We start from the raw sequence: 22,774 nt of genomic DNA, 5'->3' as shown, positions 1-22,774 counted from the left end.
TCAGATGAACCATGAAATGACAGTGCCGTGTAAGAAGCTGATGTTGGTGGCAATGGCCGTGGTCATTGTAGTGGCGGCGTAGCGGCAGCGACGAAACCCCTTTCGAGGCCCATTGGGGAAACCACGTCACGTGAGAAGAAATGGAGAGAAAGGGGAAAGATGATAACAGCTCATGCGTGGCCCATGCGCCTCGTCACAGAGCGCACATCATCGATATGATTGACACGCATTTTAGAATATACGAACGTACTTGCATATAGACATATGCGTGTGTGGATGTGCCTGTATACTTAGGCGTGGATCGCGGCGATGTGAAGACCAGTTCACAAGCACGGGTGAACGACGGCTGCGGCACGGCAAGTCTGTCATAGACTCAGCTTTCCTCTGCCCTGCTGTAGAGTCATCCGCAGCGAGTGTAAGAATGAGCAGCAGCAGCATTTTTTCGCTCCGTTGTAGTGGCGATGATGTTGTTGTGAGTAGTGGGTATGTGTGTGTGCTCGTATGTGCTTTCGCTCTCGCACTCCCTCACCTCACCATCACCCCTACTCCAAACTCATGGCTGAAGGAAGCTAGAGGAACGGCCCTTCTCAATACGCCCATTCTGCGCCACCCAGCATGGCCTCAAACCTCCCCCCACTCTACACCAGGAGCTACCCCACAGGGGGCCCACCGCGGGGTGCGAAGCAGCTGTAGGCACGCGGCACAGCAATGCGCAGGCCCAGTCAGCTGAGCACGACGCCGGCCTCAAACTCTGCCCACCTCCGCCTCGCACGTCGCCTCGCAGCCGCTCCCACTGCGCCGGTCGCCGCGTCGCGCATATCCTCGTCGGGGAGGCGCTCGGGCCCCTCCCTCCCCTCCCCACCACCACGCCACTGGGCAGCCAGGGGGCCGGGTGGGATACAGTCGAGTCAGCATGGCGCCGTGCCCATCAGGTGGATGGTGCGAGCACGCCCACTGCCGCGGCCCGCTCCGACGTCACGCCATCCACGGCCTGACCGCCGGCATCCGCAGCGATGCATCGCTCTGACCTCCCCCCCTCCCCTCCACGTCGCCGTCGCTTGGCCCCGCCACCACCAGACGTGGCTCTGCATTGGCAGCGAGAGGGGCGGGCCTGCCGGGCTTCTCCCCCCTACAGAGAGAGAGAGAGAGTGGGTGCACCGGACCCCTGCGATGCCGCGCGCACTGTGGCGTGTGTCTCTCTCCTCCCCCTCCTCGGGCCATCAGAGGCACGGGGCGATGAGGCGAAAATGAGCGGACGAAAAGTAAAGGATAGTGAGACGCGTGGCCGCGCATCTGCGGCTGCCCCCCACTTCAGCGTCCTTCTCGCACAGAGGCCAACGGCGCTGCCGTACGTGAACACCCTGAAAGAAGCGAAGCAGTCTCAGCAGCTACGGCCGCCAGACACCACCATCGGCACGCCCATCCCCATACAGACGCTCATTCGCTCACTCACGCAGGAAGACGCCCATGTGCAGCGCTGATGTGGATGAATGGGCGTGTGTCTCTGTGCGCCTGCATGCATGAAGGCAAGGGTGAGGTCCCATCAAAGGATACGCGGACCTCGGCCGAGAGGGAGGGAAAGAAGGCGCAGAGCTAAGCGACGTGAGTGCCGAGAGAGGAAGGGCAGAATTGTCTGTGCGAAGTGTGAGTTGTGCGGAGGAGTAGGCGCGCGCGAGAGAGAGAGAGACGCGCAGACACGAAGAAATGGACTGGCCGACGGCTGAGAGCGCGCGCACGCACGGCAGAGCACACGTACAAAGCAAAAGAGAAAACGTGTGTGTGTGTGTCGACGTAGCGAACTCGCAGTTCAGTACGGAAGACGGTGGGAGGAAACGTGAAAATAAAATGCGATGAAGCAGCCGGCAATGTGGAAGATGCGGGGGAGGGAAGAAAAAAAAAGCAAACGGAAATGAAGAGAGAGTGGTAGGGTCGCGAGGGGGGTAGATGGAGGGGAGCACACACCTACACGCACACCCAAGCAGAGACAAAGAGAGACGTGGACCTCTCTGGGTGTTGTTTTTACTATGTGGAAGGTGTCGTCTTTGCTAAATAAGTGTGCGTTGTACCCTCCGGAGTCCCATGGCTCATATTGGCCTTCATGCCCCACAGCAGTTTCCCACGCCCCTCCCGCCGCCGCACCGCGAACCCCAAGCTGCTCTCTCCCACTCGCTTTCTCCGCGCCTCCACTCAGTTTGTCGGCCCACCCTTGTTGCGCCCACTGCCCGCCTCAGTTGATCACCACCCCCATTGCAGTGGTGTACTGCAGGATAAGACCACTGATTTTCTGCCGCGCTCGGTAATTCACGCGCAGCGCAGCGCTGCCTAAGTACAAATTTGTGAGCGGCGCCGTGTTGTGCCCCCGCAGCCACTCCTCGATACCGTCACGGTCGTACGTGAAGCCGTCAGCGGTCTGCACAGGGTCACACATTAGCGTGCGCTTGATGGGGCAGAACAGGTCCTGCGCAGCTACGATGCGTGTCACTCGCGGCGCGGGAGGGCCACCCGCAGACGACACATCCGGCATCGTCGTCGCTGTCGGCTCATCCGCCTTCAAAGCAGGCGCCAGCTGCAGTGCGTCCCCGGACACCTCAGCGCGACCATCTGAGTGCAACAGCAGCACATTGCGCTCCGGGCTTAGCTCCTGCAACGCCTCAGGCAGCCGTAGTGGCGGCGGTGGCAGTGGAAACAGAAGCTCAACAACTTTTCCAAGAAGTGGCACACGGCGGACAATGGCGAGGTGGCGGCGCTCTCGCCACACAAGACCGACGCTGGCACCAACAGCAAAGTTCGCCATATACAGAGGAAGGAGCTGCAGGGAGGCAGCGGGAGCAAGAACAACGTCGTGGCTGGACGACAGCGACGACGCTGGTGGCCGCCACACCTGCCCCTCCAGCAGCGCCTCCGACACACGGCCGTTTTGCGCTGCGGCCCGTTGACGCGCCTGCCGCAGCACGAGGTCCAGGGCGTCCGTAATGCAGTTTGACGCAGCCGTCGTGAACTGCTGCGGGTCGCCGTAGTAGGCAAAGCGGAAGCCGCTGAGGGCGAACACGAAGGCATTGCCGCCGCACAGGTACACGCGTGCCGGCTGGGACGGCGTTCGCAAGGTGCCGGAATCCAGGGACGACGGCGGCGGCGGCGCGGCACGAGTGAGTGGCTGCAGCGCTGCTCTGCCTGACGGCGACGGCGGCGATGAGTACGCCCGCCCCTCTTCGGCAGCGCTCGATCGCTGGTCTGACTGCGGCTGCAGCCGCAGCGCCATGCAGCACAGCCGGTACAGGGATTCTTTGCTGCCTAGCCGAGAGAGGGCCGAGAGCATAAACTGGATCCGCTCGCTGAAAGACGGCGACAGCGCATCCCCAGCAGTAGTCGCCAGCGGCAGCGCCCGCAGCTCGCCTATGCCCGTCAATGCCTCCACCCAGTACGTCTGTAGTACAAAGTTGAGTCCAGTTGACACGCACGACGCGACGAGCAGGTCTCGCCAGCCGCTGCTGAGGCTGCTGTATCGTCTGCCACTGCCACCAATGGCGTTGCCACCGCCGACGCTGCCGCTACCCCAGCTTCCGATGCGAGTGCTGAGATAGGTGACGATGGTGTCGAAGAGCATGTTGCCGCTTGCGTGAACCCACGTAGAGGTGAAGCTTGTCACAAGGCGCACGAGGAGCTCCACCACCGCAGGTCGGCCGCCCTCACCACGTTGGACTGCGGCAGCCGCATCCCTGAGCGGCGTGCACTGGCTGCGCTGGAAGAGTAGATACGTCCACAGACGTCTCGAGTACGTGACAATGGAAACGAGCACCTCGAGAGATTGATGATAGAAACGCTGCCATGATGCACGGAGCGTTGCGTCGTAAGCACCACTGCTGCCGCCACCACTGAGGCGAATGCCGTTGCTGCTAGAACCAGGAGGGGTGCTCTTGATCAGCTCCGCAAGGTGCGCGGCGGCGGCGTCGGCAGCGGCGCTGATGCTGGCGCTCACAACAGCGCTGCTCGTGGCACCGCCGGAGACATCGCGCCTTCGTCGCCAAAGCAGCAGCCGTGGCACGTCCATCACCTGTGGGAACGACATTGATAAGCGCAGCACCAGGGCGGGTGCGAGACGCACGGCACCAAACATGGCTAGCCAAATCACGATCGGGAACAGCTCATCGCCGAGGATGGCGCACAGGCGCGCCACGGCTCTTGAGACACGCGGCAAGTTCGTTGGCTGCATGGCTGAGAAACCCGTGCGATAGAGAAATTGAGGGGGAAAAGTAGCAGTGGTGAAAGATGAAGTCGAGTCAACACACCCGATCAGCGCGACACACAGGCGCGCGTGTGTTTGAAAGAGGAGAGAGAGAAGAGGAAAAGATGCCCTCACGTATGTACGTCTGTTGTGTATCAACGTGTGATGGCGCTTGTACAGTGTGCGCAGGCACACTTGCTCACACACGATGCAGGAGGCTTCACGCAAGATGGAGAATGAGTGAGAGAGAGAGAGAGAGATGGAGTGGAGCAGCTGAACACTGAAATAAATATAAAAACACTCACCCGCCTCTTGATTGGGAAAGGGGCAACGTGCCTCATGCGTCGTTGACGTGGTCACAGTCAAGAACGCAGCCCACGCAGTGGTCAGAGAGCACTAGGGGGAAGAGCGCTTTCGAAGAAACCTTGAGGCACCTCCGGCAAAGCGTGCCCCTCTTCTAATAAGCTGGAGGAGGCGCAAGAGTCCCCCCTGCCACCACCACCCTACCCCTCATGACCACCGGGATGCATCGTGTATATGGTTGTATGTCTGTGCGGGCGCGTGTTGTAGGTGAGTGGGTGAGTGGGTGAGTGGGTGAGTGAGTGAGTGGGTGAGAAGAGGGTCCTCAGCCACAGAGATGGCGGTTTCTCTTATCAGGCTCGTGCTCGTGTGTGCCTCTTAGAGCGGCGCTACTCGGGAGTTACTCTGGTGACTGGTGAGGGGAGAGGGGCAGAGAGGGGGAAGGGGAGTCCACGGTGAGCATAGCGGCTGCACGTCGACCAACCCCACCTGACTGCCGCCATTCCCCAGTGGCCTCTCCACCCCGCACAAGGCGGAGAGCAGCGCTGCCGTGGCGGTGTTGACGTTCAGTGACACCTCTTTACCGCGTAGGCGTGCCAAGCGGCGCAGGTTGTGTTGGTGCTTATCGAACCCCTCAGCTGAAGCTGTGGATGCAACGGCGGCGCTGTCACAGGAGGTGGTGGAGAGCTGCGTGTCGGTCACCTCCACTTCGACATCGGCGTCCCACGCCTCTGGCCCCTCCCTGTGCCACCCACCCTGCGTGCTGGTGCGCGTGTGACGCAGACGCGCATGCCGTGGAGAGCGGACGTGCGCCACGTGCGTGCACCACTGTAGGAGATCGGGCGGCAAGCCGGCATCCTCGTTGCCAAGCAGCAACACACGCACAGCAGGGAGACACGGATGAGGTTGCTGGGCGCAGGCGCGTGTGTTGTCGTTGCCGTTCTCGACGCTCACCTCGGACGGTGCCGAATCACTGGAGGCAGCAGACGGCAACACCGGGGCGCCCTCACTCGCGCCGCGTCGCTGCGCCATTGGGTACGACACCACCGCACTTGCAATAATTTCTAGCCCACTGACAGCGGTGACGGACGCCGAGGACGACCCTCTCAAAGCCCAGACTTCCTGCGAGGTCCGAAGGAAGGCGGCGGAGGATGTAGAGGCGCGATAGACGCATAGATGCTCCAGAAAACCCGTACTTGTGCGCGAGACGGCTGCCGTGCAAGTCGCACACTGGCGGCTCAGCACCACGTGATCGACTCCAAAGAAAAATGCAGTGCGAAGGATGCCCCCGACGTTGGTGGGGTCGATGATGCGCTCGAGGAAGAGCACGGTGACGAGGCCAGCGGCACCCTCGAGGCTGCGCACGCCGGGTGCGCTGGACTCAACCGCTGTGGTAGTGGAGGCAACGCCTGTGGTCGTTGACGCCCCGCCCTCTGCCCCCCAGATCTCGCCCAGGTGCCGGATAGGCTGCGGCTTGTACGATGACGCCTCGAGAACGATGTTTTGGTTTCGCCGCTCCCCGCAGAGCTGCACGAGCTCCGCGCGTGGCACGAACCGCACAGGAACCTTCAACGACTTCGCCAAGGTAGTGATGCAGCGCACCGCCGTGTAGCGAGGAGGAATGACCTTCTTCCTGCAAGCGCGACGTTCTCGCTCCGGGCGGTGACTCGGCTTGTCCGGCAGGGACGAAGGGTTGGTGCTGCTCACCCCATCATCTCCAGCGTCGTCGTCGGCATTGTCATCGCCGAGCTTCACTGCGCGCCCCCCACCCTCCTCCATGCTGAAATCACGAACGTAAAGACAGGCAAGATGTGCGCGATGCGGGTGAAGTGGCGGCGCAGGCACTGCCACTGTAGACGACTGATGAACATCATGAAGAGCAGCGGAGGGCGTAGCTTCAGCTGCAGAGGTGGAGCCTAGTGTGTCCGCCGCCTCTCGGTGTGGGTTGATGTTTTGCTGCTGCCGCCGCTGCGCCGCCACCCGCAGCGTGTTTAGTACCGAGTGGACACCGTAGAGCCGATCGTAGTGCGGGGGAGGTGACTTCGGGATGGGACTCCAGCGGTAGCCACCGGACCTATTGTACACCAGCAGCGGCCGCGTACACCGCAGCACAGCTGCTGAGGTCCGCACAGTCATGCTTCGCGCCGCAAGGAATCGAGGAGAGGAGGCGGCGTGGAGTGTGAAGTGGCGATGGGGATATGGGCAGATGCGTAGATGGGCATAATTGTATCCGCCGCTCTCTCGTCTCGGAGAGTGAAGAGAGAGTGAGTGCGAAGACTAGCAGGGGTAGGGGATGCAAAACGTCCTCCGTCACCCGCAGATGAGCGTGTATGGGCGTGTGTCTAGTGGGGGTCACCTACCCAGTTCCACCACGGCGGATGCGAGATGAACATGCACGTTCGTACACCCGCGTGGAGAGAGGGAGGCATTCGAGGGAGAGAGAGAGGAGATGTGGGCGGGTGGAGCAAACATACGTGTTGGGGAAGGAAGGGGGGGTACGGGGGAGGAAGACAGAGCCACTCCACCCTTGAGGCATCTTGGTGCATCGCTTCACCCGCTCCCCTTCCTCTAGCAAAGTCAAAGCACCGCCAACCGTCGTCATCACCCTGGCGTAGAGATCGGAGAAGCGAGGACGTCGCCTGGATCGCCGCGGGGGGAGAGCAGCAGTAAGAGGAGGGGACACACACACACACGTATGTGTGGGCGACAGGGAGAACAAGGCTAGAGGGCGAGGGAAACACCGCGGATGCGCGGCGAGTTTGGTGCGTCGTTAAGATCCACCAGTAAAGCGCCACACTCACCCACAAGCCCACTGGCACACAAGCATGCACAGGAAGGCAGCGGTGTCGAGCTTCACGCTCGTCGTCCCTCTGCCCCTGATGATCCCTGGCGTCATTGCGCGACGTGGTTCACGATGGATGAGCTCCATGTGGTTGCTGTTTCTTTGCATGTGTGTGTGTGTGTGTGCGTGGTGCTTATCAGCTTTGTCTCTCTGTGTATTTCGCTCTTCCTCGGCCATCTCTCGCTCTCACTCTCGGCTCGTGCGCGAGTGCATATTGTACTCGACATCATCTCCCCTCAAGCACAATCATCAGCCTCCCAACTGCGTCCTCTCCCCATCTCTAGTCCTCCGCCATACACCCACAGAAACAGAGAGAGAGAGACCAGGAGCAGTGGCAGGTGCGACTCGCAAGCAAAACCCACAGGCTACGAGACCAGGGGCAGTGGAAGAGAAAGAACGCCACGACAACGCCCCAGCACAGCACGAAGCTGTGCCAACACACACAGAGAGAGAGCCACATAGGCAGGTAGGACGGAGAAGCTGAAAGTAACGGTGCGCCTCATGTACAACACGCACACGCATGCGACAGTAACGCGCACTTTCACCGCGCAACAGGCCTCACGACCTCCTCTACAGCTACTAAGTCTGGTGGCTCGAGAAACGGGGAACAAAACCTTTCCAGACGAGGACACAAGCGTTCAGCGCGGAATGCCCTTGGGCATCAGCGTAATGTAGTTCTGCAGGATGGACCGCCAGCTCTTCTTGTACTTGCGCATGATCTTCATGTTGAAGCGAGACATCATGTACGCCATCTGGCCCCGCTCCTTGAGAGCATAATAGGTAAGGCGGGAATGGTGGTCCATCTCTTCCATTACCAGCAGTCGCCGCTCCTTCAGAAAGGCCGCGACGTCCTCACCGCCGGCAACAGTACGCGCCAGGGTGAAGCAGTCGGTGAAGCCCTGTGCATCAGACACGTCCACCGCGTCGAAGCACGAGCCGTGCGCGGCGTGGGCAACTTTGATCACGCGGCCACCACCCTCTGACCAGTGCGGCATCAGGAAGAGCGGCGTGCGATAGACAAGCGCGCTGGACTTGGTGAAGTTCTGCTGCAGGTGCGTGAACATCGGCCGAAACATCGTATGAGAGATGTACCCCGGCACACCCGAGGTCCAATGCATGACCACATCGTCCCAGAACAGCTTTGTGCTGGTGCTCTTCAGTCGCGGGTCTGCCGTGCCATCAGGGATGGTGAGAGTGACGTTGTAAAACAGCTTCGTCGCCATCATCGTCGGCCGTACTGTCATCTTGGCGTCGCGCGGCGTGAGAATTTCAACGATCTCCTGCGACCCAGGGGTGAAGCGCTTCTCAAACTTACCAAGCTCCGGCAGCGGCGGTACACACAGCTCCATCCACCGCACGGACTTGCTGAACGTACTGCGGTACTTCTCAGTGTTCTCGGCACGCGCTTGTAGCTCTTCGTTTGTTATTGTCAGCTCCGGAACGAGGTCCTGGTTGCGCGCTGTGCAGATGACGCCAAGGTAGTCCTGCTGCACACCGCTGGCAAAGCGCACCCGTACCCCACCGTTCTCGAGGGCCTCGAGGCCACCCTTGTCGATCTGGGGCTTCGGCAGCACCGTGCAGCTGTGCGCGCCGATGCGGCACAGCGAAACCAGTGCCGACTCCACCTTGAGCCGGTCACAGCAGAAGAACGTCGGACTCTCGCCCTTCTCGCGGAACTCGTTGAGGTCGATGTCGCACATATCGTTGCCAACGTGGTCAAACGTGAGCACGCGCCCAACAACGCTGCCAGACGGCACGGAGACGTTGAGCACGTCGCCCATCAGCTGCGTGACGGACGGCGTCAGCACGACCGTGCCGCGGTCGAGGTCATTCTGCGAGGGGTGATGAGCAAGATCGCACTCCAGCCCATGCACACGCAGGCAGAGCGCCATGAACGGCGCCATCAAGCCGTCGCCAACGACTAGATACCGCCCTTGAGAGGTGAGGTCACCGCCGTGCTGGATGTAGGAGGCGAGCTCGCCGCTGCGGCGAGCCCCGAAGGCGGTGAGGGCGTGGCGGCCGTGCGCGCTCCCGTGCGGGTCTGCCGCTGCGGCAGGCCCTTTCTTCCCACCGGCCGCCATAGCGCGGCTGCCGTACAGGGCTAGGCGACGGAGATGCTGCTTATCGGCACTCGACGACGACGACGCGTGGGAGGGGGGGGAAGATGCGGCCGCAACGCTCGAAAGGTTAGTTTGATCCATCACGATTTCCTTGCCGTGCGACGCCGGCGTTTTGCGAGAGGCTGCCGCTGTCTTCCCGCCGGTCGCGGTTGTCTCTGCGCCGGGCGTCGACAATGCGGTAACGGCGGCGGCGGAAGAACTGGATGACGAGGGCTGAAGTTGTTTCTCCGTCGCGGCTCCTTTGGTGCCCTCTGCCGCACTTGTCCGTGAGCGATGTTGCGAGTCGGAGTTTTTTTCGGCTGTCATTTTGTCCGCCCTTCTCTCCCCACGAGGCGCTATATTTGCCGGCCGGCCGGCCTGCCGACGTGTGCCGCGGTAGCAAAAGGCCAGGGGATGCGAAAGAGAGAAGCAGGAAGACGCACACCTCCCTCTAAGGCACCTCGACTAGGCCAGGGACGTGCAGTGGCTCTGTGCGTGTGTGGGCGAGTAAAGGTGTTCCTGCCTGCTTGTCGCTCGCTAGTATGGCGATGGCGCAGGAGACAGAGAGGTGGGGATGCACTACAGGGGGGTGGCGGTGGCAGTGGCAGTGGCAGTGAAATGAGAGGCAGAAAGCAGCGGCAACAGGGAGAGACGCCGCACTCCGCCTAAGACAAGGTGGCGGGCAGAGGAGGGGGAAAGGGGGAAGGGGCAATATAGAGCGCATGCGTGGAACAGGGAGGAGGGTAGCATGCACCGATACACATTGCACAGCGGGTAACGATGGCAAGGAAGGGAGCAGGGTCAGAGAAGGTGTGTACGCACGTGTGAACGTGCCCGGGGAAGGAATGAGAGGGAGGGGGACGTTGGCGCGCAGTGCATCGTCCTGTCGCCTGCGTGCTATTTGACTCCTCTCCGGCTCGCCCCCCCCCTTGGTCACATGGTGCTGGCTGTCACCGTGTTGTGCCGTGCTGGGCAGTGTGTGGCCGATGGCTTTTCAAGGCGTTTTCATTCCCGCCTTTCGCTCGCTGGTGCGGGTTGCTCCTCCTCGCCCTCGCCCCCTCCACCGCTCCCCCTCCCCTTCTAGGCCAATACTGAAAGGCAGAGAATGGCGTAGGCAAAGGGGAAAGGAAGAGGTGGGAGGGAGGGGGGAAGGGCGGGCGTAAGAGGCGGTCCCTTTGAGAAACAGAGAACGAGGGAGTTGGTGGCGCAGTGTGGTGTGTGTGTGGGTGGGTGGGTGAGGGGGGGAGGGTGAAGTAGACGAGGGGAAGCGTCGACGTCGTCTGCACCTTCCGTATAGCATCGGGTACCCCGCACAGAGAGGGGGAGAGGCACACATGCGGAAACGAGTATGAGGACTTCCCTTGCCTCGTGCTGCCCTACTTCTCTCTTCCCATCAAGTCCATCAGTGTCGCCCCTCTCAGCTCGACCTGCCATCTGTTGTGTTGCCCATGATCGTGGCATCTTTCTCCGCATCGCCGTTCCCCATCGCTGGAAACACGGTCTGCCCCTCGTCGGAAGCAACCAATGATCTGGCCGATGCCATCCGCGACATCGCCACCCCCGCGTTGAACGCCTCGCACAACCACCTCACCACCTGAATTGTGTTGAGGTCCTCGCCATCGCAGTACGGGTTCGCCATCGGGAATTCGCCGTAGTACGCAGCGTAGTTGTGCTCGACAGTTGCGACAATCTGCTGATAATGGCGGCACGGGTACGCCTTCATCAGAGCATAGCAATGCGCCTGCCAGTAAGTCACCGGAGGCAGCACCGCCTGCCACTGCTGACCACTCGCCTCGTACATCGCCGCCATCTCGGGGTTCGTATTGATCATGGAGGAGTGGCGAAGAGAGTCGAAGGCACACTTCTCCAAGATGCGCGCCGCCACGTTCACGCTACGGGTACATTGCGCGAGGAAGAGCTCCTCGTCGTACCCAAGGGAGATGCGAAGTCGATTGCGCAGGCGCCAGTCCGGCTCTTGATTGACGTCCGAGCCGGTGTTCAGTGCGTAGGGAAGGTCACTCTTCGCAGCGCCGAGGGCCAGCTGGATCAGGCTGCGATCGCGAAAGACGACGTCGACGCGACGGGTGTGGGTCACAACGTCGCAAATGCCCAGCACTCCCTGCAGCCCACGCGCAAACTCAGCCACACCAGCCCTGGCTGCGGCGTCGTCGCCTATGCCGCCGACACTGCAACGCGCCCCGGCCCGTATGAGCTCGTTTGGATCGGTGCGAGCGTCGTTCACCAGCATGTCGCACTGGAAGGCGCGCTTTGCCTTCACAAACGCCGCCAGCTGTGCATTGGGGCCGAGAAGCCTTCGAATGGCGTCGTGGACGACGAGATAATGGTTACGGGGGATGTACGACATGAAATCACATACGAGGTGAGACCCCCCCTGGTTTGTGCGTACGCGGTCGCGCACCCCTTTTCCGTTCCGCAACGCTGCGAATGAGAGAGGCTGGTGCGGGCGACGTTGTCCGTTAGCGTCCGTATCCCTCCTCCTCTGCTCGTCACCCTCTCCGCAATTTGCAGGTTGGCTATCCCTGTGTGGTCAGGCGTGTATGCATGCATGCATGTGTGTATGGCTCTGTGTGTGTGTGGGGGGGGGGGTCTGTGTGTGGGTGTCTGTGTGTGGGCACATCTGCCCATCATATAACCTCTATAACGGGCGTGGTTGAAGGAATTGAAGCGGTATGGTGAACGAAAGGGAAAGGGGGGAGGGAGGGAGGAGGAGAGACGGGGTGTATGGAGTGGAAGCGCCTCATCAGCCCCGCAGGAGCGTAGGGAGAGGAAGAGAGAGAGAGACGAGAGACGAGAGGTAAGCAACGATACGCTGTCCATCCATGTTTGGAATGCTAATCATATCAGCACACAGTCACACACGCAGTGAGCTACTCAATAGCAACGTGCTACTCCACACCCACCCGTCACCTTGTAGTGGTATTCGCTCCACAACGAAGAGAAAGCAACACAGGCACGAGCGGCGCGCAGAGTCACTAAACCGTGCGTGCGTGCGTGCGGGGGGCGTTCGCAGATCTGCAGATTCACCACACTTGACGAGAGAATCCCCGCCTCCTCCACCATCTCATCTTGCACGACGGTGGGTGTTGCATGGTTCAGCAAAGTGTTTCTATGCGCTCTGAGAAGAATAGGAAAAAATAGGTGTGTGTGGGTGTGTGCGCCTATACCAGCGCCACGCATGCCCGCAGCACATGTCTACAGTGTCTGCTGCTCCCCCCCCAGCTCCTCTCCCAGCCCAAGCCATGCAAGCTCCACGGTGCCTTGTGGCATACACTGCACTTTCACACACACACACGTGCACAGAGGGAGAGACTACATGACGAGAAGGGGGAGGAAGAGGCTCACAGGCACGCTATCACTCACCGACGCGGCCGACGATGCCGCAGGCCACCAAGTCATCCAAGCTCTCAACGCTCTGCAGCACCACGTTGTGCTCGTTCGCCAGAAAGAGGATGGAGAAGAAGAAAAAGGCGGGTGAAAGAGTGTTGGTAGACGACACGGCTGAGATATGGGGGAGGACAGAGCGGACAATGTCGCTAAACCGCGCGGGTGCCACCCCCGCCGGCGTCGCAGCAGCAGCAGCGGCGGCGGCGACGCCAGTCACCGTCGACTCTGTATGAAAGAAAGGGTCCGCTACGGTGTTCTTGCTGCAGGCCGCTGACTGCGCGCCTTCGCCGCCGTCCGCCGTGCGTGCACGCTTTCGAATCATGCTGAGAGCTGCCTGCGCATGCGCCTTTACCACCGCTCCCTTGCGGTTCGTCCGCGAGGAGGTGTCGCCACCCCCGTCTTCCTCCGCTGTCTGCGATGTCCCAGCGGCGGCGCCGGTGCGCAGCGTCTCGAGGTCAACGGCCTTCTCCACCTGGTTCGCCGCCAGATGCCCCTGCAGCGCCTCCCACATGAGCTGCCGGAGCTTCACCACGTCCACCTGGTTCGGTATGGTCGCCTCGGGTGGGCTCAGCACCTTCAGGAGCTCGAGAGGGTCGGCAAGAAGGGCATCACTGCCGGTGCCGCTGCCGCGCATCGAGGAGCCGCCAGAGGCCGTCGCAGATGTTGTCGCAGCCGCGGCTACTGCGGCTAGCTCTATCTCTCCGATAAGGCTCGCATCCGCAGAGCTGCGGATGCCACCCTGCACGTAACGGCGCTCCTCCTCGTCGCTGTGGTCGTCGTCGGGACCGTAGAGCTCGGCGTAGTCGGCGTAGTCGCCGCCGGCCTCACCGCCATCCTGCGCCTCCACCTCCGCTCCACCAGGGAAGAACTCGACTGGCATGTTGTCGTCGCCGTACCGAACGCCAACACCACCGCAAGCGTCCTCGTCCAGAGCTTCGGTGCTGAAGTAGCCGCCAGTGCGTCGTGCCGGGCCACTGTGGCTGCTGCAGTCACCAGTAATGCCGCTGTGGCTGCTCCCCGCCATCACGGACGACGACGACGGCCCTTCGTTGTTGCGAGCACGTGCGGCGCTGTCAAGGAGGTGACCTGTCGCGGACTTGCGCAACAGATTCCAGTGAGCCAGAGAAGTGCAGAATGGCTGGAAGTAGTCTTGCGTGTGCACTGGGAACGGCATGTACGATGGGATCGTCTTCCCTGGGATCGGCGCTTCAGGTAACACCAGCCCCGCCTGCTCCGCCTTGGTGCGCTGCACAGCGCTCTGCGTGTAGGCCAGCACCTCCTGCGCAGCATTCTTCGCCAAGAGGAGCTGCTTGCCAAGCGGGGTGATATTGCGAGCGGCGGTAGTCGCCTGGCGCAGCGCGCTGTCGTCAAGGAGTACCTTCGCCTCCGTCGCGAACGTGGAAGTCACGGAGGCGGCGCCGCTGGTGCCAGCCCCTTGCCCACACGACGGCGACTGTGGCAGCTGAAACACCACAGTGCGCTCCCTGCGCCCGCGCTTTGACGGTGGCTCTAGCTGAAGTCCGACTGAGCTGCTCAAGTTGCTTCCACGCTCGCCACTATTCCAATTTCGGGCCGCGTCATCGCTGCCGGTGCCCTTCTGCGACTGTGCAAAGCGGTGCTCGCGGTGCAGCCGAGAGAGCTCCGAAAGCCCCTGCACGCCAACCAGCGGGTTCGCAGAGACCTCGCTCAGCGGGCACCACGATGTTGGGTCCTCTGCCTCAAGAGCCAGCTGGGTGTGGCCGTGGAAAAGAGTGTCGATCAGCTCCATCTCTGCAGTACCTGACACAAGACGGCGCGCCTCGGCGCCGCGGTCGGCACCGTCACTGCCAGTGCGGGCGCTGATGTCTGCCATATTGTTGTACCCGCTGCCATCGTCATCGTCGCCTGCACCACCCCAATCACCGAAGTCGGTGTCATCACCATCAGCGCCGTTGTTGTCGCCGCTGCCACGGGTGGCAAACTCACCCTCGACTTCCTGCTCCTGCTGGCTGTCGTAGGGGCTTTTTACTGCATCGCCACCAGCAGTAGCGGGCACCGTCCAGTCACTGTGAGATGTTATGCGGCTGCGACCCTCGCTGGTCCCCTCAGCGGCAGTGCCGCTGCTGTTGTAGCCCTCACATGTGTTGGACTTGAGCGATAAGCGGGCGAAGTCACTCACCTCTTGCTTCCGCGGTGAGACGTGCGGAAGGAGCAGCAGCGGATCGATTGCGCTTGCTTGACTGCCACGCGCATCGCCGGTGCTGTCACATGTCTGCGGGAAGGACTCGGAGTCGCGGGCGCTCCTGAGCTGGTCAGTAGGCGACACAGCTGCCATCATGCCCCGGTACGGGGGCAAATCAGTGACAGTCTCGTACACGGCAGTGTCGAGCTCAACAGCGGCGTGCTGCGACACGCGCGAGGGTGCCACCGGCTCCCCCTGATTCTCCTGGCCTTCTGCACCACTGCCCCTCGATGGCGGTGGGGCGTTGGTGCCCAATATGCGGTGGCTACCCTGGCGACTTCCACCACTCACGGCCGCTGAAATAGGCATGACAGAGTAATCCACGTCTAAGATGATGTTGCCGGCCCGGCCCATCGGTGCATTGTTCATGAGAAGTCCCTGCGCGTTACCTTGATCGAACTTCGAGGTAATCGCGCGGAACTGCGCATTGACGCCGGTCTGCGTGAGCGCCGTGCGGCTCTTGCTATCCAGATTGATCTCCGTAGCCTCCATTGCCAGGGTGCGCGTGGCAGCGGCAGACGCAGACGCAGCGGCCACGCTACGCGAACGGCTCTTCGGGCGCCGCTGCACATCACCCTCCTCGCCATCCTCTTCTTCACCGTCGTCTCCGTCGCCTGTCGGCGGTTTGCCGGACGCGTCGTCTTTGCGCAGCAGGCGCTGGACCATCTGGTTGCTCCGTTGATAGGTGCTGTCCACGCGGCTCGTCCACACCTTCGAGCAACCCTCCACAACCGTTGCTGCCTTAGCGAAGCCAGAGTAGTCATCAGTCGACGCGGCATCCAGCGTCGTCTCGATGGTGTGAGTGATGCCCTCCAGGAGGTCGCTGGCCTCCTTGCTGGCCCACGCGTTGCGGCTGGTGATCTTGCCCTCAATGGCTTGGTTCAGCGCAACGTCAAGATCCTGCACGGTGTGGAAACGTGGGCGCTGGCGCGGCAGCCGAGTCTGACCTGCGTACAGTTGTTGCTTCTGCGTGAGCTGGCTGAGCTGCGGAGAGGCACAGACGGCCACGGCCGTGCCTGTCTCCTCGTCAAACAGGACGGACGGCCCGGCAGCGATGGCATCGTGTAGCATGTCACTGCCACCTCGGCGCAGAAAACCAGCCCGCGGCGTCGGCGTTGCGTTGCTCGAGCTGACATGAGGTGTGGGGCTCGCGACCCCGCCGCCGCTGTGGCGGAGCCGCGGCTCGGGCGTGTGCATATTCCGTGTTTTTGGGAGAGGGAGGGGGGCACCCACTCGCACCTCGGCAAAAACTTCGGCTAAGTGGCTAAACTCAGGAGAGGCACGAGCCTACGCCCTCCAGTGATGAGAGTTCAGCAGCGCAAAGGAGATCTGCACAGAGAGAGAGAGTGTGTGTGCGTGCGTGTGTGTGTGACCGATTAGGCCGCCCCCGTGAGAAGTCCTGACGCGCGATACGTGTGCTCTGCCGTGACGACGCTTGCGAGTAGCAGAGCCAGATGCAAGTCTGCACGGCCACAGAAGCAAATGGCTTCTTGAAAATATGTTGCGTGCAAGAAGAGCAGTACAAAGCGGAGCCAAAGAGGGACGGGGGCGGGGAGCGGTGCAGCCGTCGAAGTCCACGTCGCCCACCTTTCTATCTATACTGGCGTCTGTATGTGCGCACTCTAAGCAGCAAGCGAAAGAAATGTGTCGTGGAGTTTATATATTTGGATGCGTGCGGGTGAGCGTGTTCTAGCAGCGGCCGTGGATAGCGCGCTCTAGCCCGTCGTGAGAGAGCGATAGACAGAGCGAGAGTGTAAGTGGTGGGATTGCCTACCACGACACACACATACTCCCCCGCACGCGAGACTAATGGTGCGCCACGAGGTGTGGGGAAAGGGGGAAAGAAAGTAGCGTAGATGCTGCTGGTGTGAGCGGCAGTAGCACCGGCAGTGATAAGGGTAGCAGCAACAGTCCTTGCTTTCCTACGCGCAGAAGCGCGCTTGGCAGCGAGGAGGGAAGAGGGGAGAGAGAGAGAAAGAGAGAGAGGTGATTCTGCATGCACAGGGACAGAATGGGGAAAGCGGAGGGGGGGAGGAGGAGGAGGGATTCAGCAGGAGGGAAAACGGTGAAATCGCGTGTGGGCACCTCTCTCTGCACGCATGTTGTCGCACGATTGGGTGAAGAGAGAGAGAGAGAAGGCGAAGCAATGAAGGAGTGTGATGCACACAGCCGCCACCCACTGCACCAGTCGCATGCGCTTCTTCAGTATTCCGCCACAACTTGGGAGGACAAATTCTGCCGCGTCTTTATGCGCTTGTAGGACTCACTCGCTCTTTAGAGAGGCTAGTGGGGGTGGGGGGAGGACGTGGGAGGAGAGGCAACCTAGTCCGGGGCTCTGGTGGAACAAACCACCAATACCTTTGCTGTGGGAAAGAACAGACGCAGCGATTACGCTGCTGGAACGACGGGCCGTGACACATTCGTGCACTGTCGTGAGTGCGCGTTCACTTAGGGGCGAGGGCCCTCTTTCCTCCGAAGTTCGTGCAGACGGCGCCACCCGCTCGAAACCACCGGGCAAAGTGGCTTGTCGGTAGCCTTGCCTCCTCACAAGCTGAGGGGGGAGGGGCTGAGACGCCGCACGGCGACACACCGACTAGAACGGAATCCAGCGGAAAGAGGAATAACCCTACATCGTAGATGAGAAAACAACCACACAAGAGCGGCGATGAAGGAGCGAAGAAAATTATGGCCACATGTGCGGGTGTCGCGAGCACTGTGTGTGTGTGGGTGGGTGTGGGTGGGTGTGTTGTTGCTGAGGGATGACGCGAACACACAGAAAGAGAAGGCAGCGGCAGGGATCCACGGTGAGCATCTCGCCCGCAGGATGGGCCAAGAAACAGAGGGATCAGATCGTTTGCGGAGCACAACGAGGCCTCCGAGGAAAAGCGTCGCGGCGCGGTGGGTCGACCGACGCGGGAGCGGGTGCAACACGAATCGTGTACAGTGCGGCTGCTTCTGTGGATGCCACCGTCGTAGTGGCACACTCATGCGCGCACACGTCAGAAACACAGAGAGAGACAGACAGGCATGTGCAGAATCGCCTGCAACTCATCCATCCCTTCCCCCGAAACCTTACGCCGTGTCGCTCTCTCCCTCCTTTCCTCCGTCATCACCCACACGCACACACACACACACACACACACACACACCGGCCCCTCTGCCACCCCCCCCCCGCTTCACAGCGTCTTGGGGAACTGCATCTGATATAACTTGTGCTGCAGGTCGCAGCTCTTCGAAAATGCGAGGGTCACACCGGCGACTCGACTGGACCGCACGAGCAAGCGCGTCACGTTGCCAACATCGACGGAGTCGACGTAGCAGCGGCATGGACGCTTTGTACTGTCGATGACCTCAAACTCCACCTGGTCCTCCTGATCGAGGTGGGCCGGCCGCCACTGCGCGGGCGACACAACGTTGCTGCCAACAATTTGAATTAGTGGGGCACCAACCGGCACAGGGGACGCGCCTAGAGCCTGACTGTAGGCTGTGCTACCGGCAGCCGTAGAGACAAGCACGCCATCGCCACGCAGCCGCCGAATGCGCTCCTGCCCGTTGACGAGAATGCGGATCAGCGCCGTCTGTCCGCTCGACCGCTCCACCCAGGCATCGTTGAATGCCAGCTCTGACAGTAACATCCGCTCGCCAGTGTCACCCTCCTTCTCAGCCTGGCAATAGAGCATTGTCGTGAAGTGCAACTTCAGCGGTGAGGAGAAGAGCTCCTCCAAGGTGGAGCGGCTGTTCAGCAAGTATCCAACGTGGCCGGCGTTGACCCCGTAGAAGGGGATAAAGCGGCGCCAGTTCTTTCGAATGCAGTGCATCATGTACCCGTCGCCACCGATAGGTACAATCAGGTCTGGCTCCTCGCCGTCTTGGCACTGGAAGATGCGCAGCTTCTCAAACTGCTCCCGCGCAAGAAGGTTGTTGCGATCGTAGTGAAGCTCTAGCCGAGGGATGAGACCAGGAAAGAAGAGTGTGGCAGTATCGCGTGAAGCGACGACGCGGCGGATGCCAATGCTGCTGCCGGTGCTGCTGCTCATGCCGCCGCCAAAGCCGCTACCAGTTCCACCGGTGCCCACAGCTGCCGAGTCACGGAACCCGGCATCGGCGCCACTCATCTGTCCAGCCACCCCGGCGCTCCCGTCCAGTCCGGAGGCGCCGCCACAGCCACCGCTGCCGCTGCGGGTGCCGTTTCCATAGTCGTTGCTGACGCCGACGCTACCGTAGAGAGAGGCGGCCGTTGCTTTGCGGGGGTCACGGTAGAGGCCGTGCCCCTCAACGTACCGCTGCACGCAGTCAGTTAGAATGAAAGAGGGGTTGATCTCCTGCTCCCAAAGCGCCTGCCGAACATCCGCACCGGTGCTCCGCGTAATGGGGTGCACCTCCACCATCGGCGCGTCCATCCACGCGCTAATGTCCAGGAACGCGCTGCCACTGGTGCCATTTCTGTCGCCACTCTCGCAGTTGTGACTACTGCCGTCGCAGTCGTTCGACGGCACTGCAGTCGCAGAGGACTGCGGCCCCACCCTGGGCTTTGGCGCCAAGTGCGAGGAGGAAGAGAGCAGCGATGGCTCGGCGCCAAATGCGTCGCTTTCGTCCACCATGCCGGCTTCTGTGGTCGCGGGCATGGCGCTCGTGCTATTCGAGGCGCCCACCGAGGCATAAGTGCGCGGCGGGTAGAGCTCGTCGATCAGCTGGCGCACAGTGCGGTTGCGACGACGTGCCGGCTGGTGTTCTTCGTGACAAGCATCCGCAGCGCCGAAGGGGCGGGCAGTGCTGCGGATGATGAAACGGGCCACAACGCTGTCATGCGTCTTCGATGCCCGGCTCGACGTAGAGTTTGACCTGGATGTTCCTGCTGCTCCATGAGAGGATTGGCCGCCTGCCGCAGCAACGACGGTGCCAGCGGCGGCGCTGGCCGACCGTAACATGCGGCTCAGCTCGGCATGCACATCCTCTATCTCGCGCGTCAGAAAATGCTCGCGGGTGTCTTCGTTGGCGGTCTTCTGGCCCTCCGGCGAGGTGGGCACGGCGGACACTGTACCTGTTCTATACGTTGTAGACACCGCACCAGCCACCTTGGCCGCTGTCGTGCCTGCTCGAAGGACACCGGCGTCGGCTCCCTCATCCGTCGGGGCGTTCGCCGAGAGCGCAAAGCCGTCATCAGACACCACCGTGTCCACTTTCTGCAGCCCGCCATCACTCACGCCCGAACGGCCGCCTGTCTCAAAGACGTCACCGTCGTCGTGAAGCTCGGCTGCGGCAACCGCGGCATCGATGCTGCTGCCGTCGCTGCCATCGCTGTGCTGGCACCTCCTCCACTCGCGGTCCGCCGCCGTCACTCCCTCCTCCGCAATCCAGTCCGGCAGAGTAGCAGATGATGCAGTGCCGCCACCGAGCCAGCTGCTGCTGGTGGAGCTCCAGTACGAGCGGCTCACCTCCACCTCATCATCGCCACGGCCGCCAGGCGTGTTCCACCAGCGACCCTTAGCGCAGTTCACGTAGTTCACCCCCAGCTCCTCGTGCACAGGCGAGATCCGCCTCCGTGAGAGTCCCCTTTTCGGGACTGTCGTGTGGCCTCCTGCGGTGGCAACGGTGACTGACGTGGAGGCTGTGGAGGCTGTCCGCGTCGTCGTGTCGCCGCCGCGCAGCAGCGGTGAGCGGGCCCGCACCTTCGCGTGTTTCGGTGGCAGAGACTCTTTGCGCTCCTTGGAGCCGTTGTCCGACACGTCGTTGTCAAGTTGACGCCGCCGCGGCGGCACGTTGGGGACGTCATCGAAGTAGTCTGACTCGCGATCCACCAGCGAGGCACTCTCGCAGAGCCTCTCCATGCTGCTCTCCGGATCGCTACGGTCCGCTGTCGCCATCATCATCGGCGTTGGGTTGCATCGGCGGTGCATGGATGCAGCTTTCATGAAGCGCTCTGCACGTCGGTAGTAGTCCGCCTCCTCCGGACTGCGCACGTACTGGCCGATGGGTGAGTGATACTGTCGTGACGTGAGCCGCGATACACTGCCCGCCGGCCGCTGTCGCTCAAGTGCCTTAGGTGGGTAGCTCTGAGTCTGCAGAAGCAGCATTGGCACTGTCGACTTAAAGTCGGCGAAGTGGCTCCAGTTGAGTACCTCGTACGCATCATGCAGCCAGTGGACAAGCACGCTGTTGGGGTAGCGGCAGATGAGGTCGTACACGATGGGCATCGACTCGTCCGGGTGCTCCAGCGCAGTGAAGTCGACGTGAACGCGGGCCAAGCCGCGCGTAGCAAGCACCGCTAACGCCGCGAGGTGCGTCGATTGGCGCAGGCTGACAGGGTGACGGGTGTTGGGGATAAGGATGATGTCGTCAAAGGGCGCCAGCTGACTGTCCTCGCGCAGGCTCGTCGCGAACGCCTCCATGTACCAGTACGGTGACGAGGTGCCGCAGGAGATGGGGTCCAAGTCGCTGAAGCTGGAGCTGCTGGAGGACGGCGTTGGTGTTGACGCACCCATGAATGGCAGGCCATGTTGCCACTCGTCGCTGGACCCGGACTGCGCCACCGGTGACGACGATGATATACCCACTGTCCCCTTGGTGGTGCGACCGAATATGTTCTGCACCCGCGCAGCGATGCCGGAATGAATCGCCTTCGCATAGGAAGTCACCCCGGCGTCTGATGAAGGCCCAGGAGAAGCAGAAGACGACTGCGGAGGGAGGAAAGAGGAGGAGGACGACCACGCGGCCGCCTCCATCTGCGCAGCACTGGAGATGTTCGATGATGGTGAATGGGGCTTTGATGCAGCAGAGAACGTCATCGACGGTGCAGCAGCGAGGTCTGGCGCACCGAGCAGCAGCCGGAACAGTTCGCGATGTTGCTTCGTTGGCGGGTCCAGATGCAGCGGGAACAATGCGACACGTGCAAGCGACGGCACATGATACGGGTCACCGCTGGCGCAGAGCACCACTGACATTCGGCGCATCGTCACGCCTCGCCTCTGCTCCAATGAGTGCCTTCTCGATGAATAAGGGGGAAAGGCGAGGTTGGGAAGGTTGACGTCGGCGAGAATGGCGTTCGTGGGGTGCGCCGAGAGAAACGCATCCACAAACGTCTCCACGAAGAGAACGAAGAGATATTGGAAGCACACAAGAGAAATGAAGCCAACAGACAACTCAGACACGAAGATGGAGGGAGAAGGAGAAAAACAAGGAGAGATGCGGAGGGTCGGTAGTGCGTGGGACGCACCCTTCGCTACTCTGGAAGGCAGTGACAGACCTTCCCCTCTCCCCTCTTCGTCGAAAACACAAGCAGACACAAAATCGAGGCCAACAAGAGCAGCAGCAGTATCGATGACAACACAGCCGCGATGATGACAATGATGGTGGCTGCGACGATAGGCAGAAATGGTCTGCAGGAGAGAGAGAGAGAGAGATGATGAATGAAGTGAAAGCAGAGGTGGCTAAAAAATACGCACACGCACGTACAACGGGGAAAAAGAGGGAGGGAGGGAGGGAGAGGGCTACTCCACCCGCTGCCCCCAGACGTGTACGTGTGTGTGTATGTTTGTATAGAACACAAACAATATAGAGCGAAAGAGGGGGAAGAAAGAGCTGAGAAGAGCCAAGCAGACACACAGGTAATCACGTGCACCGTTTGTAAGTGACAAGATTGCCTAATAGGGGTACTCAGCCCCAACGCGGAGAGAAGCGCTACACAC

General features: G+C 61.4%; 6 protein-coding genes across 6 annotated transcripts, besides 1 other annotated feature; all 6 read right to left on the bottom strand.

Annotated features, from left to right (window-relative positions):
• Positions 1-593: 593 nt before the first annotated feature.
• Positions 594-1,215: a repeat region.
• A 1,012-nt stretch (positions 1,216-2,227) lies between these two features.
• On the bottom strand, positions 2,228-4,210 carry LPMP_060500 (hypothetical protein; the record flags this gene model as incomplete). The annotated part of the gene is made up of 1 exon (XM_010705629.1): positions 2,228-4,210. The coding sequence occupies one exon, from the start codon at positions 4,208-4,210 to the stop codon at positions 2,228-2,230; it is 1,983 nt and encodes a 660-aa protein (XP_010703931.1).
• Positions 4,211-4,900: 690 nt separating this feature from the next.
• Positions 4,901-6,658, bottom strand: LPMP_060490 (RNA methyltransferase, putative; the record flags this gene model as incomplete). The annotated part of the gene is made up of 1 exon (XM_010705628.1): positions 4,901-6,658. The coding sequence occupies one exon, from the start codon at positions 6,656-6,658 to the stop codon at positions 4,901-4,903; it is 1,758 nt and encodes a 585-aa protein (XP_010703930.1).
• A 1,344-nt stretch (positions 6,659-8,002) lies between these two features.
• LPMP_060480 (hypothetical protein) lies at positions 8,003-9,445 on the bottom strand (the record flags this gene model as incomplete). The annotated part of the gene is made up of 1 exon (XM_010705627.1): positions 8,003-9,445. The coding sequence occupies one exon, from the start codon at positions 9,443-9,445 to the stop codon at positions 8,003-8,005; it is 1,443 nt and encodes a 480-aa protein (XP_010703929.1).
• A 1,435-nt stretch (positions 9,446-10,880) lies between these two features.
• On the bottom strand, positions 10,881-11,828 carry LPMP_060470 (hypothetical protein; the record flags this gene model as incomplete). Its single annotated transcript, XM_010705626.1, has 1 exon — positions 10,881-11,828. The coding sequence occupies one exon, from the start codon at positions 11,826-11,828 to the stop codon at positions 10,881-10,883; it is 948 nt and encodes a 315-aa protein (XP_010703928.1).
• A 1,008-nt stretch (positions 11,829-12,836) lies between these two features.
• On the bottom strand, positions 12,837-16,286 carry LPMP_060460 (hypothetical protein; the record flags this gene model as incomplete). Its single annotated transcript, XM_010705625.1, has 1 exon — positions 12,837-16,286. One exon carries the CDS (start codon positions 16,284-16,286, stop codon positions 12,837-12,839), a length of 3,450 nt encoding a protein of 1,149 aa, XP_010703927.1.
• Positions 16,287-18,265: 1,979 nt separating this feature from the next.
• Positions 18,266-22,039, bottom strand: LPMP_060450 (ATP-NAD kinase-like protein; the record flags this gene model as incomplete). The annotated part of the gene is made up of 1 exon (XM_010705624.1): positions 18,266-22,039. One exon carries the CDS (start codon positions 22,037-22,039, stop codon positions 18,266-18,268), a length of 3,774 nt encoding a protein of 1,257 aa, XP_010703926.1.
• Between the last annotated feature and the right edge of the window lie 735 nt (positions 22,040-22,774).

Source organism: Leishmania panamensis (assembly GCF_000755165.1).
Source record: "Leishmania panamensis strain MHOM/PA/94/PSC-1 chromosome 6 sequence".
Classification (NCBI taxonomy): domain Eukaryota; phylum Euglenozoa; class Kinetoplastea; order Trypanosomatida; family Trypanosomatidae; genus Leishmania; species Leishmania panamensis.
The sequence above is the reverse complement of the archived record's forward strand: the minus strand, read 5'-3'. Positions and strand labels throughout refer to the sequence as shown.